Raw genomic sequence first — 19670 nt, forward strand, 5'->3', positions numbered from 1 at the left:
ACCAATTTAAATTTTATTCATTTTTAAGTTCTTAGTACATTCAGCACTTGCAGGAGGAGAAAAAGCAACAAAATCAAAGTGTTTTAAACTAAAAACTAAATTAAAAATATTAAAATTGTAACCATTACTCTATTAGAAGATAAACTTTATTTTTTTTTTATCTCCTCTTAAATATATATATGATTGAAAGGTGGTAGGAGGGATTGGTAGTTGGAGACGTCAGTGCAGGGAAGGTCAGCGTCCTGTAGCATTAACAGAATAACCCTCCACTAGAAATCCATCCCGTCCTCGTAGATCAACCACTTAAGATCAACTTGGGCTTTTGCATCATCTCCCGCATCATCACAAGATTTACTACCACATCTCTTTCTATCGCTTATTCTAAGTTAGTTATGGAGACTTCAGGAATCTGTGGGAGCTCAAGATTCACTCGTACAAACGTCACCTGCTTTTAAACACACAAACCTCCAAGGCAGAAAAAAAAATAAACAAGATGCATAAAACTTCCACAAAAACAAATCAACTTTCCTCACGGTGACGACGACAACGGCCTGTAAATCTAGTCGTATATGTATAAAAAAAGAAAAGAAAAAGAGGAGTAACGCTAAAACTGATCCTGGAACACATTTGAAGGTCAGGGATCTATTTTGGACTGGTTTTATTACAGGGCTCCGAGGAGGAAGGAACTGTTCACCCACAGAACTAAAATAAAGAGGCGGGCTCCCAAACCTCAGCGGGGACAAAATGCTGAGGCGTGCCAAAGAAACCGCCGCCCTTCCCGGCTTCTTTTCTTTGGCGGAGGAAAATGAACAGCACTACACGGAGGCGAGGAGGAGGAGGAGGAGGAACGCTGCCGCTCTCTACGGGATGAAGACTGAATTTTCGCTCCTAATAGACAGACGGAGAAAAGACTGAGGGAGAAAGGAGCGAGACGGACCGATACTTCACTACAAACCGAACATGTGAGCGACATTTGGTGAGAACTGACGTTAAGGAGACGGGGACATGGCAGAAGTGTTTGGAAGACAACGCTGGCGTCGAAGTGGATGAATTAAAGCACGGCGGGTGCAGGTGGCGAGGAGCAGACACAAGTCCTGAATTTGAGGCGAGACAAATGATTCACCAAGTGGAAACACTTCCTTCCCAAGACTTCCTGTCTGCTGTGTCCTCCGCAACACTACTTCCCCCTCTCTCTCCCTCAATCTTCAGCTTTCCCACCAATCAGCGGCGTCTATCCCTAGGGTTGCTACGGCTACGAGACCGTCTGCCACTGCCAGTGCTGGCTGAAGGTCGATTGGGCCGCTGACCGCTGTCCCTCCTCTTGTCCGGCTCTCTGTCTCGGCCGCGGTCCCTCTCTCGGTCTCCGTCGGCTCCTCTCGCGGCCACTCCGCCGCTAACCGTCACGCCGCCGCTGCCACCTTCCTTCTCGCGAGCCTTCAGCCTCTCCTTCCTCTCCTCTTCCCGCTTCTTGTCCTCATCCTCTTGCTGTTGCTTGCACCGCCGCTCGCGCTCCTTTTGCCGCTCCTTGCGGTCCAGAATCCTTTGTGTCGCCTGGTGGACACAAAATACGATTATGTTTCTGGGTACAGGTGAAATCTCGAGACTCTCGGGTTATAACGTTGTACGACTGAAAACACATCTGTGTGTCGAACCCACCTGATCGTCTGTCAGGGGAAGCCAGTATATACATGGAGCCGCTTTGGTCTTGAGGAACAAGTCGTCTAGAAGTTTGGCCGGAGGCTCATCTCCCTTTTCTGTTAGTGAGGAAACAAACGGGTGAATTTTCTGGTGTAGACACTTTGGTTGATGCTGAACAGTATCAACCAAATCACCACAGAAATGACAGATGAAATGTTACTAATGTATAAAATGGACAATCCCACTAGCAACCATTATTTTCCCGTTTCCTCCTTGTTCTCTTACCTTTCTTATCTGACTTCTTGTCCTTGCTCTTCGCCCTCTCCTTCCTCCTGCGCTCTCTCTCTCTGGATCGGGATCGGCGGCCGTCCTCCCCCGGTCTTGCGAATTCCCGGACCTTGTCCCGGTCCCATTCCCGCTCGCCACGGGCCCGCTCCCGGCGCTCCATCTCTCTTTGCCGTTCAGCCCATAGGTCGCGCACTCCAGCGACTCCCCGCTCCCGCTCGGGCATCAGTGGGGGCAGCCGGTTCTGAGGGGCGCTTGGTGGGGGAACGTGGTCCTCCTCTTTGTCGGGTTTCAGGACGCCTTTGTGAAAGTCCAGCTGCGGATAGACACACAGAGACAAATGTCAGATTGTGTGGAGATGCACAATTTTACAAACAGATGTATTAATAATCCGATGCCACTATTATTCAGGTATAATGCGTCATCAGAGGTCGAGCAGCGTTTTGAAGATTTGCGGTGTATGATGCAGATGTTATGTGATCTTTTAGCACAGTGTGAAGACGCTCATCTAAAATGGCTCAAAAAAGAAACCTGTTAATATTTTACTCCTTGTACCTTTTACTTTGGAAAGCAATAGATGTCTTTTCCACATTACAAACTTAGGTGCACAGAAATGCTGAATCACCCGGGGACATACAGGGGCACTTTTACAGACTTTAAGGCAACAACATTTTAATATATATTTTATAAAGCAACAGAAGACGCATCCACACTTTCAGACACTGTCTGGATTAAATTTTAAGTAATAAATAATGGATTTTTAAAAATCTAACTTGTGTGGTTCAAATTAACCAGGATTTTAAAAGGAAATTAGAAAGTTAAGCTGGAATATGCTTCCCACCATCTTTTGTAAGGTTGGCAGCTGTGTATTTACTGTATTTAATAGATAGAAGGTGTTCATTACCTCATCCTGCTCACAGAAGTCGACGCTGAGGACCTTGGGATTGCTTGAAGGCCATTTGACCCCGTGGATGGCAGATCTGGTGGAGACGGCCTCCTCTGCGGTGGTGTACTACAGACACACGAGGAGAGGGAAAAGGTTAAATACATCTTTACACAGGTGGATGTAAACACAGAGAAGTGAAAATGTTCATGCTCACAGTGACAAAGCAGTGAGACTTGATCTTGTCGATCCAGAAGCCGTCTTCCACCAAGGTGCCGGTCTGGCTCAGCAGCTCCTTCAGCTGACCCAGGGTGAAGGGGCGCACCTTCAGGAAGAGGAGAGAAAACCAGTCAGTTACCGAAGACAGTGAGAGGCCGATATTTCAAATGAGTTAAGAACACAATGGTGATGATCTTTACAGTCTCACTAGCTTTGATCTGTCTGTCTTGTTTGTTTGGATTCTGTTTTATTAGAGGCTGGGTGGCAAAAGAAATGCGTTATACTTTGATCCATGTGTCGCTTTAAAGTCCTGCTTCTATGGCACGGATACAAATATGTGCAAATACCAGTCATTAAATGTGTAATGTCTTGTCTTGCCATCATCTGTTTAGTCACGCACTGTGCCCCCAACTTAAAGTGATGCTTGACTACAGCCATAATACCTGGTTAAGCGCTCCTGACTCTAATTATGGGTATGATGGTGATATGGTTTCCACTGGCATCAACACAATACGCCTCATTCACGAAAAATGTGTACGGTGGATTTGGAAAAGCTTGATTTTTTTTTCCCGAACAACCACATAATTTGAGTTTGTGGGGAAAGTTCCAGGCTGCAGTTCAGTTAAGACACAAAAATATAACAGGATCTTTTTATGGGATTAAATTTTAACTTGGACTTGGAGACACTGGGCTGTATTTGTGTCTTATAACTGTGATGTAGAGTTTCAAACCCACCAGGTTGGTCACATGGATGATATTTGAGATTTTGCCTCGAGGTGGCGAGGGCTGCCGAGCTGCGCGGACGGGGTCGTCGATGGTGATGGACACGCCGGACTTCTGCTGACTGATGGAGCGACGCACCAGACTGTCGCTGGGAGTAACTGAGGGAAGGAAGAGAGAGAGGGACTTTAAAAAACAGGAATGTGTGTAATCAAGAAGAGAGGGAGAGATGCCTGAGGGATGATGAGAAGACAGAAGCAGCAAAGAGATTTATACCCAACAATTTACAGCAGTTCAAAGCCCACAAACTTTACAGCGAGTCACTTTACCTTTCTTTGCCTCGACGTCAAGATTGACGGATGTCTGTGATTCTGCTGCTTCCTCAGAGAGACTGTTCTTCCTTTTGTCTCTGGAAGTCCTGCGCGGTTTTTCCTTCTCCGGTTTCTCCACCTCTTCCTCTTCATTTGTCTGGCCATTTTCCTGACTGTCACCTGGGACGACCTGGAGAGGAATTACAGGTAGAAAAACAGTCATGTGACAGTTCAAAACACACTGATAACTTGTTCTTAAAATTGGACAACGCACTGATATAACTTTCTGTACCTGTGTGACGGTGCGTCTGATCTTCAGTCCTTTGTCCTGGTCACTGTGGCTGTTGTCCAGGTTCTCCTCGTCCCCTGACATTTGCAGCTCCTCTGGGTGAAGCTCCACGACAGCCTCCTGGTTCACTTTAATGTCCGGGATCAAAGACTGAAGCACAGAGACACAGACACGAGAAGATTGGAGGGAAAGTTCACTGGCGGGTCTCAAGACATCAATACAAATCTGAGTGGAAATTATAAGGATTTCAGGATGTTAGTCTTCTATCAGTACCTTCAGTGAGTCGGTGGTGATGCTGATGGATGGCTTCTTAGCAGTGACTGCTGTGCTGGAGCCCCAGCGCCTCTTCCTTCCTGCTGCCGTCGCCGTCTCAGATTCTCCTGCTCCTCCATCTGCGGTGGCTGGAGACGTCTTACTGCCTGCAGGAGTCAAAAAGAGGTAGTTTATCACAGAGAAGAGAAGAAAGAGAGAGAGACAGAGAGAAAACACACTGAAGGGAACTTGAATGTCAAGTCACTGCAAGCTCAAAGCATATGAGAAATAACTTTCATTATTTAAAGCTTACTAGTTTTTCTGAGGGTAACAGTTACTCATTTAAGGCTAAAGAGTTTACAAATGGAATTCAGACAAATAATTTGATTTCATATTATGGGAAGTAGAGTATGTAGCTTAAATACTAGGAATCGAGCAGTAGATAAATAGCATAGGACAAGGGAACAGAGGCTCCATCCACTACTTCGTTTTAAGTACAGTTTAAAAGGCAAAACTGTTGTTGACACGACTCTGGAGTTTTCGAGCGTCTAAAACAGAAACGCTGCTGAAAACTCAGCAGGAGCAATGTAGTATGGATGTGATGCAAACAGATTTGACACAATTATCAATAAAACTGGTAGAAATTAGCTATTGTGCTTTAACATGTAATTCACACAGTGAAAATAAGATGTATTGTAGCTTCCACTAACGAAATTTGCATTTGCCGACTAAGTGAAGACTTTAGTTTGAGTAATAACAGGGAAACATGTTGAAAAGAAATTCATACCAACTCTGTAAATCAAATTATTTCTATAATAAAATAAAACCAACACTGCAGGTCTAGACAGAACGCCTACACTTTCAGCATGACAGTCACATGCGCTAATGTTCCCAAAAGCTTGAATCATTTACAGTAATTTACAGCTGAAAACCATAGGAGAGAAAAGGGGTTTTAAATTCTAGGAGTCTGGTATTTTCTTTTTCATTCTTGTTTCTTTCCCAGTCCTCATGTGGGACGAATGATCCAGGAGTCAGGGGAGGGGGGCGGGGGGACATGTAAGTGGTATACTCACTGGTCAAGGATATCTTCCGGGCAGCGAAAGCCTTAGGAGTTGTGCTCTGGGAGGAGAGAGAGACAGAGAGAGAACATACAGAAACCCCAGGGGTGCGGGGCGAGATGAGAACCAGAGTCCAGACCAGGCATCAACAGAGAGGAGGTGAAACAGGACAAGTGGAGGAGAGGGTGCGGGGGGAGTTAAAGTAACAGAGACCTGGAGGCTCCAATTGTGCCACATTAAGAAGAAGATGGTTTGGTCGATAGTGAGACTTCAGACACATTTCTGCCTTCCACCTCTGCTCACAGACACAGAGATAAATCTATACACTGCTCCCCTGGTGTGTGTGTGTGTGAGTGTGTGTGTGAGTGAGTCCATGATGTGCATTAAGGGCTGTGTGTGTAAACTGGATCATATCTCAATACAGCATGATATTACATTACAGTGTCCATCAGACTACTCTGAGAAAAGAAAAGACGAAGCACAGTGTCTGTGTTTGATTTGATGCTGTCACTTTACAAGACTGGCTGGGTGTACTTTCTCTCGAGGTGGGGGGGGGGGGGGGGGGTGATCTCCACACTACTGTGGCTGGTACTGATGTTAAACCTGTCTGTCGTGCCTCTATCTGATTTTCTTTGACGAAAACCAGGAATGATATGAGCCCCAATCTGTGATACAGTCCTATCCAGTATCCAGAGATACATTTCAGTTCCCTTTTAGGACTAGGTGATACAAACCCTAGCCCCGAGTCCAGAAAGTAACAACTAAATCAGTGCTAAATAGTTTAAGTTAGGATTGGTAATCCTGGAAAAGCAACTGATACATCCCCCCCTCCCATCGACCCTCTCATCAGAGCTACGTCCGCAAACCACACGTTGATGGTTATCAGGATGTGAAGAGGATTTCAACAAATAAGATAGAATACGTTTCAGAAACAAATTACCAACCCTACGTTTAATGTTAAATCATAATAATATTTAACCTGCTACTCATTAATTTTCCTTTTCAAAGCCAGCTCCTGTAATTATCTGGGAGCTGTAATGTGGTTCAGAAGAACAAAGGAAGGGTGAACTAAGTATGAGGCAGCTCTCCCAGCATAATAATAATAATTTCTAACCTGTGTGATGGTAGCACATGAATCCCGAGTATCTGTAGCATCATTAAATATGAAACTTTAAATATGAACTGACATCTGTGAACAGAGGTGGAGAGGAGGAGTGTTGAAGACTCAAAGATCTGTCAGGACTGATTATACTGCAGTTGACATTCACCAATACACCAATAACCGTATTTAAACAAGAGACAACTGTGGATCCACAGTGTTCAAATGCATGATGAGCATTTTCAGCTTGGTGTCAAAATACCAAATTCAAACGGCAGTACATGTGTCGGTTCAAATTTTATACTAAAATTACAAAGAGGAAAATAATTCACTCCTCTGATTTACAAAAAAAGATAAGATAGATTTACAGTTTATCATTTCAATTAAACCATTTGACACCTGATTCCTTACTGGCTTGACTATGGCCCAACCGCACGACAGTGTGTACTGTATCTAGGCAACAAGGATCCAATCAGAGAAGGCAGAGGAGTGAGGGCGGTACTCGATTTGAGTGTGCAGATTTGCCACCAGGCAGGAACTTATCACTGGATGGGACTTTTTTTCTTGAATGGGGCTGGGGAGAACTTTTGTCGTGTTACAGTCTTTTGGGAAGCCGGGAGTTTCAAATTGTCTCATGATGGATTCTGATGAGGGTCGGGGCGAGGTATACTTTGTTGGAGTCCATGATCTGTGAGGTGCATCGGGAATAAATCCGCTGGCTTGAATTTATAGTTAAAGGTGTCCATCTTCTCCGATGTACGGTCCTGAAAGTCTTTCTGACATTTGAGTGTATCGGAAATGTCAAAACGATAAAAACTTGTCTTGCGAGGAGTTTGTGTGTTGTCCAAAAGATTTGAGTTGGTGTTCGAAAAGTTCATTAGAGTTTTGGATTGCCTGAAAGTCAGTTGAAGAGTCCTTGCGTTTGTTTTGCAAGTTGACAGCACAGGAACAAGTCTTAAGTCTTTTGATGGAAATAAAAAGGAAAAACAATCCAGGAGCTTTTGGCTTTGGAAAATTACAATCCAGAAAAATTGTGAAAAGACGAAGGCTTAATGCATCTCTGGTTTGATTGCCTCTAAATCATTGGGAAGTCACTTGAGATGCAAGGGCCAGGTTGTGGATGTGATGAAGAGATGGATTTTTATAAATAACAGCAGCAACTGCAGTTGTCCGTCTGCCAGGTCCACAGCGGTGGCAGCGAATCTTGGTTTCCTGGAGAAAAGGCCACTGAGTCACTGACAGTGTGGCTGCAGAGGACTTCATGTGTACATGCCCAGCACTCTTGGGCCACGTGTGGATAATCAATGGCACCGTGCACCCACAATACGCCACAGTGCACGATTAGTCCATTAACTTGTCCTTGATATTATGTCCTTTGAATGTCTCTGGTGCTCCTGAGTCCAGGGGAACAGTTCTCTTGTGATTATCACATCCAGCTTGTTGACAGGATTTCACTTGCACAGCTGAATAATGAATGTCCCCCTTTAAAAGGCTGGTTAGAGAGCAACTGCTAGCCTTCCATGCTGGAGCAAAAACACTGTTCCAGATATTTGAGAGTGCACATAATCATATTTCATCCACAGATACAGGTCTTATCCAGAAGGTTTTCGATGTAAAGTCCCATGAACAAATCTTCCAAGCAGATGGAATGTGCTTTAAAGCTTAAACCCCAAATAGTGCTCATATAACTGCTCTGGTCACAGTTTGGGTTATTACAGCAGATCTCAGTCCAAAGTCATTACTCAACCCTGCAAGCAGAGGGCAGTGTGGGATTGGAGGTAGAAGTGAAAATGACACTGGAGTGCAGAAGAATTTTGTCTTTCATCAGTGCTGCATCTGGCTTTTGGAGGACAGCAGCACGGATGTTGGAGGATGACACTCGGAGACTCATGTGCTCATCTTCCAAATGGGAGAGTCGGGGAGAGCGGGAGGCGATGCAGAGCGTTAAATCACACTCCCCTTCCCCTATCCCATCATTCATCACCGCCACACAGCGCAGTACAGTCCAGTGCGGTTCAGATCAACGAGCAGGCTCCCAGCCCTCGAGGCTGGGTTACCATGGCGACTGCGTGCTGCTGCAGTTACCATGGCTGCCGCTGCTGTCGGTGGTGATGGGATGCAAGATGCAGTTCCTGCTGGCTCAGCGCATCACTGGAGGGCTACGGGGGAGGCCTTGCAGGCTCAGGTTTTACTCAGTGCCATACGGTTGCAGACTCTGGGCCTAATTCAGGTACCAGCGACGCACTTGGGCATAGCGGGACAGGAGTTGTAGGAGGAGTAGGAGGAGTGGAGGAGGTGTTGGTGGTGGTGGTGGTGGTGGTAGTAGTAGTAGTACGCAGCAGGTACCATTAGGGGCAATGGAAGAGGCATGGGAACCTTCATAACAAAGCAATCAATGGGGTTTTAAACAGCAATCACACCATAAATATATATAGTGAGAGAGAGGCGATCATGATGGGATATAAAGGCAAAGATGGAAAGTAAAGGGGGCAAATAGGGAAAGAGAGACACTGAGTTAAAGAGAGAAAGGCAGCGTGAAAGGAGGAAGCGAGAGAGCAGGGAGTATGAAGAGAGGGTGAAAGAAACAGCAGAAACAAGCCCTGATGCATCTCTACACACACTGTCAGGGTCCATTACTCGTGCAAACTCAAGGGAGAAATCAAAACCACACACACGGTAAAAGGACACATGCCTGATAACTTTCGATAGCATAGAGGTTATTATTTGAGGTAATCTAGATAACATGCAATGTAATGAGCCTGTGAGAGTCTTATGTTGCTAACAAAAAAGATCTGTGGTATAATCCGGTTGTAAATGTGTAAACGGAAGTAAAAATTCATAGTGTTTTTTATTTAAATAAGGGAAACTGCATGGGATAGCATAAAATGCAATACCCTGTTCTGACTCCAAGACCCTGACACAACAAAAGACTTATTTTAGTAGCGTACAAAGACAAAAGCTGAAGGTTGGCGACACGTGCACTCCAGCATGAGGGGAAAATTAAGTCAGTAGTACTATTTAATGAATTAATTTCGGCAGTCGGACATGAATCAAATACTTCTACTACAAATAATCTGCTGCTAATCTAATTCAAATATTATAAAACTATTGTATTAAATAAGGAATGAAATAGAAATGGGACCATATCCATTGTGAAAATGCTGGTATTGTCACTAAAAGAAAAAGGCAGAGGCAAGAAGATAAAGAGAAACCATTTGTTTCACCAGCTATCTCTGCCACCGGTTCAATGCTTTGCCAATTGTGCAGGATGCTCCATAAAAACTAAGAGCCGTACTCGCCCACAGACGATTAACAGCAATTGATAATTGACCTGGTGCGTCAGGGCGCTGGGGTTTAATGTTTTCTCTCAGTGCCTCCGAACACAAACAGGAACTGTAGGGTGAGGAACATGCACTAACATCTAATTTAACACTCTATTAACATCATTACTTGTATTCTAGCAGCATCAGCACTTAACATCCCTCTAAGAGGCTGAGCCAGATAATGGACGTGTGTGAGAGATCATCAAAATTCATGTGGTAGTTATGAAACATTAGTTGCATTAAAACACAAATGAAAGGTTTAGTTCATTCCTGTTTACTTCGGGACCCAACTCCAACTCAGCCACTGTTTGTTCACTGATGATCAGTTGTACAATCGTCTATGTGAATTATATGTTGAGAAAAGGATGTAGAAATCCCCACAGGGGCAAAAAAGCATGAATGAAAACATTGGAGTTGTGTTGGTTTTGAGTCATCCTCTAAGCTACACATGCTTGTATGTGAATGAGGATGCCGGTTAGTGGGAGACAGAACAAAGACCAAGGCAGCCCCACCCTCAGTGACCTTACCTCCTCCAGGCGGTTCTCGCTGCTCTCCGGCTCAGCGCCGGACGCCGGCTGATCGGCCATGGAACTCTCAGAGTCTGGTTCCACCTCTGTCACGGCGGCTGCACTAGGCTCCGACACCTCCCTGCAGGAATAAAAAAAAGACATTTGTTGTCACTTGGGACTGATCGGTGAGACAGTATGATCTCAGCAACTCTCAATAGGGCTCCCCATTGATAATCATTGGGACTGCAATCCAGACATGGTGGTGTTCGAGCTCAGCTCTGGAGACTGGGTGATGTGACGATTAGTGTGAAGGGACACAAAACGATGTGTAGGACAAGACCAAGGAAAACACTGGAGCAGTCAGAGGAAGGGTGCTGGAGGCCAGTGATCTGGGTCAAGCTATAAATAACTCACCAGCTAACTGACACCCAGGGTCACAAACACACCTCAAACTAACTCATCGTCCAGGACACACATAGCTCACTCAATGCTTGAGGTCTTCATCTGATTCTCAGTGGGTCATTAGAGAAACAAATCTCGCTCCGCAGTTTACGGCTTTATACCAGGAGGCCAGGCGGATAAAGTCTGCAGAACTCCAGCAGACGATCCCCGCGGAAGATTTTAAGCTGTAGTGAACGCGTCTGTGCAGAAAACCCCCGGGTGCGATGTGCTTGTGCGAAAGGCAAACTCTGGGTAAACTACTTAGGCAATTCTCGGGACTTTACCCAGAGGTCATGTCTGAATACGGCTCAGAGCTCACGCAGCCAAACCCCTTCTTCATATTTTATTGCCGTCATCTATAACAGAGCAAATACAAGATCATGATATTTTTAGCTACCCCCTCAACTTCCCCTGCCAGCGTTATCAAAAGCCTCCTCCGCATCACCCTGCAGGTGGGAGGATCACATCCTCCTCTCCATCACGGAGCACACGTTCACCTCTTTGATTCATCGTATGGCTCTTTGCATTGTACATTTGACTGAGGTAAATAATCCATTTATCAAACATGTAAATGGTTGGTATTGATAGTGAATTCCAGCATTGATATCAATCACGGCAATGAGCTTTGTCTTTTGTGAGTTAGGAACAAGCGAATGCAGGAGGGCAGCATTTCCCCTTCCTTGACACCAATTGTTTTCTGCCCTGGGTGTGGATATCAGCGCCTGTGTGTGTGCTTGAGTCTTTGGCGAGACCAGGGGCACACCTGTGCCGGCTATAAAGGGAGACAGATGTCTACGAGAAATATAACCCCTTAGGATCAGGAGAGCAGGGGAGGCCAGGCCAAGGTGATGTAATGAGCGCAGTAAAAACACAATGTGTGAGTAAACGCATTTCTGTATAGATGCGTTCTAGAGCTTTACATTCATATACCTACAGGTTGAAATGAAGATGCCTGCTAACGCACAGCTTCAACCGGCGGAACAATACCACCATCTGTTAGATGCACCGTAAAATAAATGTTACTTCACAAAAAGAATTGACATAAAGTGACCGTAAGTTTAGTGTGACCTGCAGCATCGATTCAGAATCACTGCAGATCAACAGAATGGCTGAAATCAAGAAGATAAACTCTCAAAACTCTTGTCACTGATCAGATCACACGTGTAATCGGCTCCCAGTGAATGAGGGGTGAGCGCACTGATGCCAGCTGGGAGAATGATATCACACCATCAGGGCCCATTCACACCGATTGTACAGCGAACAGATGTCTGCTTTAATGATCTCCCTCGACAACAGTGAGACCATTAGCAGCTACAGCCACACACACACACACGGATCCAAAAATACAAAACACAGGTCCTATGCGGGCTCCACGGCAAGATGCAGCCCAGTGTGGCCGCGCTGGGTGAGCCTTGGTGGGGGGGACGAGATGCAGTGGATCCTCAGTTCAGAATAAGAAAGCTCCTCTTGGAGGCTACCTGGCATGACTCAGTGTTAAGGTCAGGGGAAAGAAAAATCACTGCCCCCACGCTTCTCCCCCCCCAACACTATGAAACCCATCATTTATTCATCGGTGTGTTTCTTCATCGAAACGCTATTCTGGGCTGTGATCACAGGGACCGACCCCCCTCCCCTGAAAAGCACATCTTCCTGCTCCTTCACCCAACAAAAGACTCACGACGTCCCCACCCCCGGTGCTCCTCACATGGACGAGCATGGAACACCAGGCCGGTGAGGACTAATGGAATCGAACAGGCACCGAGGAGCTGCTGAGCGGAGCTAAGTGGTCACACAGAGGCGGTCTCGATCCACAAGATGGGACCGGATCATTTAATTCTGGATGAATACCAGAAAATCTGGGGGTCGCAGGTTGGTTCTCTTACCCGTTTTTGTTGCCTTCGGACAGCATGATGCCTCGACAGGAAACCCCGGGTGTAAAAACCGACACCCCAGCAGCGAGAAGCGCGTCTTCCGGTTTGAGGTCGGTTGAAAACGGGGACTCGAAACTCAACTAGAACCCGGTGGTGGTTGTGTCTGCCTCTGATTAGCTGAACACTGCGTCGGCATCAGGGATGCGGTGCATGCATGGCGGCCATGTTGGCTCCACAGACCTGTGTCAAGTCTACCGGAGTGGAGAAAATAGTTTCCGGTGGGCGGTTTTTCAAAGTAAAAGTCCGGTGAGGCGTTCAAAATGTGGCGCATTCCAGAATTTAATCGCAAAGATAATCGTTCTCTCGGCATTTAATCAGAATTGGAGGAAAATTTCAACAGGGGAAGGCGATGGAGGAACAGCAGCAGCAGTAAAGTCGGTTGTGGCATCTGCGCAAATGCCTGACAAGAAATACAACCTGCTATAATTAGGAGCTATGAGAATGTGTTTACAGCTGAGCCATGTTTAAAACATCTTGTAAGCATGTTATCAAGTCTGTGACACATGTTTCCAACGTCTGTCCACTCTGACAAATTATACACAGCCGGAAATTAAGGCAAGAGTTTATCTGACCGGTCCAATTTGTCCAGGGAAACAAATACAACTTAATATTTAAAGAGAAATAGACAAAACTACAACATAACCCAGTTCATTCAACTTAAGTGGAGACAAGGTGCCGTCTGTTGTTATGGTAAATGTTACAAGTGATTCTACCATGACTCCAATCTAGATAACATAAGTGTCTCCTCTGAGAGAAAAACTTGTCTTTTGGGGAAATAATGACTCATTTATTCCCTTGTTTATTTAAAAACTGGTCTAAAAGTAGAACCAGGGAATCATTGATAGTGGATTGTGAAAACAGCATGCAATAATGTAGAGCTGGACAATAAAGGATATAAGTAATCATTGCAGTATACAGTATAGTATAACAAATGGCCATGAGGGGCGATGAGAGAGTGTGTTTACAACCAACCCGTTTAAAACATCTTGTAAGCATGTTATCGACTCTGTGTCACATGTTTAGATTCCCCATGCCTGTCCATGCTCACAAAATATACTCAACGGATAATTAAAGCAGCCATTCACGTAACAAATCAAATTGGTCCAAGCAATAGCCAAGAAACAAAGCTGAATATAACTTAATAGTTAAGGAGAAACCGATGAAGCTCCGACCCAACCGAGTTTATTCGACTTCAGTGTAGACGCGGTCCTCTCTGTTGTCGTAGTAAATATTTCATGTGATTCTACAAAAACTTCTATCTAGTGACAATGACATGACAAACACCTTTTCCTCTAATGGCTCACATTAGTTCGTATGGATGGGATGTAAAACAATACAAAATAATAGCCGCAATGTTATTTTCATCAATGTAACAAAGGTTCAGTATATATCGAGGACAGTGAGGAAGTGTAACCTCAGATTTGTAAAATGTTTGGCTGTTTATCAAGTGTTATTTCTGCTCATAAAGAAGAGTTTAAACCACAGCCTTCACTCAGGAGCAAAACTTAACTTAAAAGAAATAATAATAATTAATAAAAAGGCAGCTGGGACAGAAAATTGCCTACAAAGTAAAGTTTAAGAGGGATATACTTTAGTTTCAGAGGGACAAAGGCCTTTAGAGAGAATAGAATCAATAGCATGCACAGTAAACACAGTAAAACATATAGAAAAAGCAAGAGGGAGGTGTGTGCATATTTATAATAATGGTTCATTGTGCTGGTGTGACTTCAACTTCATCCTCAAATATTACGAGGACTCAACGACACTTGTTATTAAGGTTCTCTCCATTTTAATGACTGTTACTGACCTTTTGGAAAGGTGTCGTTTCTCCACCTCCTTACTCAGGTTGGTATTTTTTTCTTCCTCTGCTTCTTGTCCTGGTTTTACCTTCTGTGAAATCATTTAAGACAGAACAATGAAATACAACTAGCAATTGGATTTTAAATGCATGTTAATATCAGCCATGAAGAACACGTTTTCTTCAAAAATAAAACACCACATGGCTGAAATAATGTGAGGAGATTGAAAGGAATAAAATACTGGAAATTTCTCCAATAATTTGGGATAAACATGATTTGAAATATGATCAAACATGAGATAGTGTTCATTATTACTAAACCTTATGAATATCTATCAATGCTCTAGTCCATAACTGACCTTCAGTGGCCTGGCAGGGGAGGATTTATCCCTGGAGGAGGAGGATTGTGAAGAACGTGAAGACGAGTCTGATTTGGAGTCGGAATCAGACGAGGAACCTGAATCTTGCGGCTCAGTTACGACCACCCACGCTTTCTTGGCTGTCTGCTGTCTCTTCTCCTGCTCTTCCTTTAGCCGCTTCTCCTCTCGTCTCTTCTCATCTTCCTGGTGTTTTCTCTCTTTTTCTTTTTCCTCTTCCTGACGTTTTCTCTCTTTTTCTCGCTCCTCTTTCTGATGCCGTTTCTCCTCTTCTTCCAGTCGTTTTCTCTCCTTTTCCTTCTCTCCTTCCAGGCGTTTCTTCTCTCTCTCCTGTTCTTGTGCCTTAGTTCTCTCCCTCTCCTGCTCCAGCTGTCGCTCTCTCTCCTTCTCTTTTTTCAGGTGCCTCTCCTCCTCCATCTCTCTGGTCTCTTGTTGCCTCTTTCTCTCCAGTTTTTGCAGGGGTGACTCACTGGAAGACCCAGCAGTGGAATGAGCTGCATCTTCTGACATCTCTGTAGATGCACGGAAAGCTCCCTCTGACTCCATCTTGTGCACAAGCAGAGAAAGGGGTCCGGGCCTACACTTCACAGGGGGGTCAGGGCTGCTGGAGCGAGAGCTGGAGTCAGAGTCTTGCCTCTGCAAGGTAGGAGGTGGGACAGAATCCACCCTTGGTGCAGGCTGAGAACCCTCTCCCTCCTGGTTCTCTGCGTCTGGTGGACTCTGCTTGGGTGTGTCAGGGAGGGGAAACAGGTCTGGGGGTGGAGAGGGAGGAGGCGTGGGGTGGCGCAGCTGCATGGGGGTGTGGTGTACCTGTGGTGGTGGGATGTGCTGCGGAGGTTGAAGCTTGCGCTTGGACCTTGCGCCTGCCAAAGGGACACTGGGGGGCATCTGCTGTGGCTGAGGAGGGACTCTGTTAGCCTTTCGTGCTTTGCCAGGACCAGGCCCCCAATCCTCATCATCCTCACACTCATCATCACCGTCATCATCGTCACTATCCATAATGACATTGCTTCCCGTCGCTACTCCAGCAGACCGGCTCAGGTGGAGGACAGGATGAGCTGACCCTGGTTCACTCGGGGCAGTTCCCTCCTTCTCCTGGGCTCGGGGCACGGCAGGGGGCAGCCCCTGGCGGTCTGGCTTACCCAGGACGCGCACTGACAGGGAGGCTACAGCACGAGGAGGAGAGGGGGCTGGGGGTTCCTTGTGCCCCATGGCTCGCTGCATCCTCGCTCCTGCAGCTTCAGGGGGCTCATGGTGGTGAAGGGTGGGACTGGGGCCCATGTCAGGGTTGTATGCCATCATCCCATGACCCATCACAGACGCTCCTCCTCCTCTCTCCTCTGCTCTGGTCAGATTGGACTGGGAGGGTACGGGGCGGTGCGGCTGGGGGACAAATAATCACAAGATTTCATGATGGTTCCAGCACTACTAAGATCATAGATAACAGTTTAAAATACCTAATGTGTAAAAGCACCAGCAACATTTTGGCATGAGATGTAGAATATTGATAGGCATAAGAGGAAAAAAGATTTCTCACAGCATTGGTGTGCCCTGAATCTTTAGTTTTGCTCGTTTGATTATTCAGTGTGTGGACGTTACTGACCTTGTCAGAGACATAGCAGTCATTGTCTTCCGAGTGCTCTTCATCCTCCTCTGGCACTGCTGGGCTTTCTGTAAGCGAGGGGAAACAAGGCAGGGCTTAAGTGTCAGCACCAAAGTTCGGATTAAAATTCATGAGACACAAACGTTTGGATCCTAAACAAGGGCAACTTTTCAATCAGCCAAAAATGGACAGATCCATTTCCCTAACGTTTCCGTCCACACAGAGATGGTGTGGGTTGTTTGATATCTAACATAATTTGACCTTCTCCTGTTCTCTTTTTCCGATGATTAAAAAAAACCTGAATGTCAAAAGCGGCTGAGTAATATGCCTACATCTATGTTACATTGAGTTATATGTGCATGACGAGGGAATCCTTTATTCATATTTCTTGTGTGATGTGTGATTCTTCCAAAAACATTTATTGACTGTTCTAATATGGGAACTAGCTGTTATGTGTCTATGAGTGTGTTTATCCATTCATATGTCGTTCACACAGCACAGACTGTGTTTATTGTCTGATTTCTGATTGTGTGTCATGTTGTACCGTCGGCGTCTTCCTCCTGCTGGGCCTCTCTCTCAAGTCTCTGGCGAAGGAGCTCCTGCTGTTTGGCCAGGTACTGTTTAATGAAGCTGTTCTGGCACATCTCCTCCCCTATCTATGACAAAGAAACACACACAAAACTCAACACTTGGAAATAAGGTCTCAGAAATCACACGCGTTGTCTGAGGATAAGCAAGCAAGCCCATCTTTGATAAGCTCCACCTACCTGAGAGTTGGGCTGCAGCCCACTGTGGGAGGAGGATGACCTCTGTAGGTTTTCCAGCATCAGAGCCTGCCAGGGATGAGTAAGAGGAATAAGTATACTACATGATATTATAACACAAATTCAAAAGCAAAATTAAACCACATACTTCAGTGTAAGGGAGAGAGCTGCAGCAAAGTTCTATGGACACACTCTAACTCAGGGATTTACAGTTCTGGTCACTATTTCAATCCATAAAGCACAATTTTGAGCTCGAGTATTCTACCAAAATCCTATGTAAATTAACTGCTGTACTTTTATTAATCACAACATTAAAAGTAACTCTAATTTAATTACGATCAATCCTGGCTGTGACTTTGCACAATATAATGAAATACTGCTCTATTTCCACAGTTATATCAAACAGCATGTGTGTGATGGGCCTCCTGTGCCCTCGTTATTTACACACTAGCGATAGCCTGGTTGTGTTGTTGTTGTATCAGTTAAACTACTAAATATCTGGCTGTTTTTTCGAAGCTATGGCTCGGACACATTTGATTGGTTTCATTGATGTTAACCTCAATTCCTCACCGTGAATCACTTTATCACAATTTAATAAATAAATATGTGACGCAGAGTTGATATAACATGCTAATAAGATGTTTTAAACCCGGAATCGGTTGTAAACAAACTCCCTCATTGCTCCTAATCACTATTGTAATGCTGTATTGAAACTGATAACTGATAACTGATAACTACAACACTGTTATTACAGTAAGTATTACATGTGGTTCAACCATATAATTATGTGACGCAGCGTTGATATAACATGCTTACAAGATGTTTTGAACATAGATCGCTCCTATTGGCTATTGCAATACTTTATTGATATTGCAATAATAACTGATATGGTTTTATTGCCCTCCCTGACACTGTTGCATGCTAATCCACCATCTACTCTAACAACTTTTAAACCAATGAGTGAACACTTTTAAGATTAAATGTGTTATTATTTACCCACTGGAGCTTCCTATACATGGACTGGTGTGTGTATATTTAACCAAGTGTCGTGTTTACATAAACATGGCGTGCAGGAGGCTTTTCAGTGACAGGGGGCGCTTGAGTGCCCGGACCCAAGTGTTTCTTAAATCCTCGCTCCGGCCCTGAAACCTGTGGTTGTTTGTGAACTCAAAGTCTGCAGCAGCAAAACAACAACCACAACCACAACAACAACACTAGGAAGTAAATAACGCGAATGAGTCGCTGTTGCGTGTTTACATCGCCAGGCGCGCACCCGTCGCTCCCAACACACACACACACAAAGCGCGGGCGCGGCCATGTACAGTACACTAGGCCTCGACTTGACAGGTGCACACTTCGGCGGAGACACGATGCACTGGGAGTTACTGTGGATTAGCTCGGGAGCCGTAATGGCGGACGGTTTCTTCCCGCCCGCCCGTTACAGAATAACCCGGTTTAAAAGCGGTTTCAGCGGCGAGAGACGGTTCGTGTGTTCCCGCTTCCCGGTCCACACACACGGCCTCTAACGTCCACCACCCCCCCTCCTCCTCCTCCGTGTGTCTGCTCCTGCTGAACTTAGCCAGACTCGAGCGCCGCGCCGGGGAGGACTCACCCCCTTCAGCCGCTTGACCAGCGCGTTCTTCTGGCCGCTCTTGGGCAGGTTTCTCTGCTCCAGCGCGGCTTTCAGGTCCGCCACTCGCAGCGACTGTAGAGGTTTCCCGTCGAGCGTAATATCGTCGTCCGCCATTTTGCTTCCCTCCGCTCGTCGAAACTACGGTGGCTCCCCCCCCCCCACAACCCCAGCGGCGTCACCGCTCGGCTCTTTCCGGAAGCGCTCGGGCCGGACCGGGGCACACGATGTACCCTCCACGCGCACATGTATGGAACAAACTTTATTCAAACTTCATCCCGCTTGAAAAGGCTCAATAATTATATAAGAAATCAATTTATGCAATAACTATGTTCATTTGTATTTAGTCTTGTATTAGACTTTTTATTCTAGTAAACTCTTTCTATCTTGCTTTTATTTCAATTTAACTGTTGCACTGCTGAGCTGTTTCTTCTGGTCCTTTGTTTACTTGCATATAACAAATATGAAATTAAAATTCACTGTTTCCTGCAAAGCAAATCCCCACACGTGCAATAAACCACAACAAGGCACATACTTCAA

General features: G+C 45.4%; 1 protein-coding gene across 1 annotated transcript; it reads right to left on the reverse strand.

Annotated features, from left to right (window-relative positions):
- Nucleotides 1-162: 162 nt before the first annotated feature.
- On the reverse strand, nt 163-19286 carry acin1b (apoptotic chromatin condensation inducer 1b). The gene is made up of 17 exons (XM_034615361.1): nt 19113-19286; nt 17504-17569; nt 17281-17392; nt 16737-16804; nt 15116-16516; nt 14766-14848; nt 10605-10725; nt 5671-5716; nt 4619-4764; nt 4349-4495; nt 4075-4246; nt 3761-3906; nt 3024-3131; nt 2828-2935; nt 1924-2239; nt 1657-1754; nt 163-1551 (listed from the first exon to the last, which is right to left on the reverse strand). Exons 1-17 carry the CDS (start codon nt 19245-19247, stop codon nt 1222-1224), a joined length of 3603 nt encoding a protein of 1200 aa, XP_034471252.1. The 5' UTR covers nt 19248-19286; the 3' UTR covers nt 163-1221.
- Between the last annotated feature and the right edge of the window lie 384 nt (nt 19287-19670).

Source organism: Hippoglossus hippoglossus, chromosome 18, assembly GCF_009819705.1.
Source record: "Hippoglossus hippoglossus isolate fHipHip1 chromosome 18, fHipHip1.pri, whole genome shotgun sequence".
Classification (NCBI taxonomy): Eukaryota; Metazoa; Chordata; class Actinopteri; order Pleuronectiformes; family Pleuronectidae; genus Hippoglossus; species Hippoglossus hippoglossus.

Excerpts from the sequence above, each read along its gene's own strand:
- acin1b (XM_034615361.1), bottom strand. The coding sequence starts at position 19,247 with ATGGCGGACGACGATATTACGCTCGACGGGAAACCTCTACAGTCGCTG. Across the intron at positions 17,570-19,112 it reads TGGTCAAGCGGCTGAAGGGG|GCTCTGATGCTGGAAAACCT; the intron begins GTGAGTCCTCCC and ends CATCCCTGGCAG. Across the intron at positions 4,496-4,618 it reads TCACCACCGACTCACTGAAG|TCTTTGATCCCGGACATTAA; the intron begins GTACTGATAGAA and ends TCTGTGCTTCAG.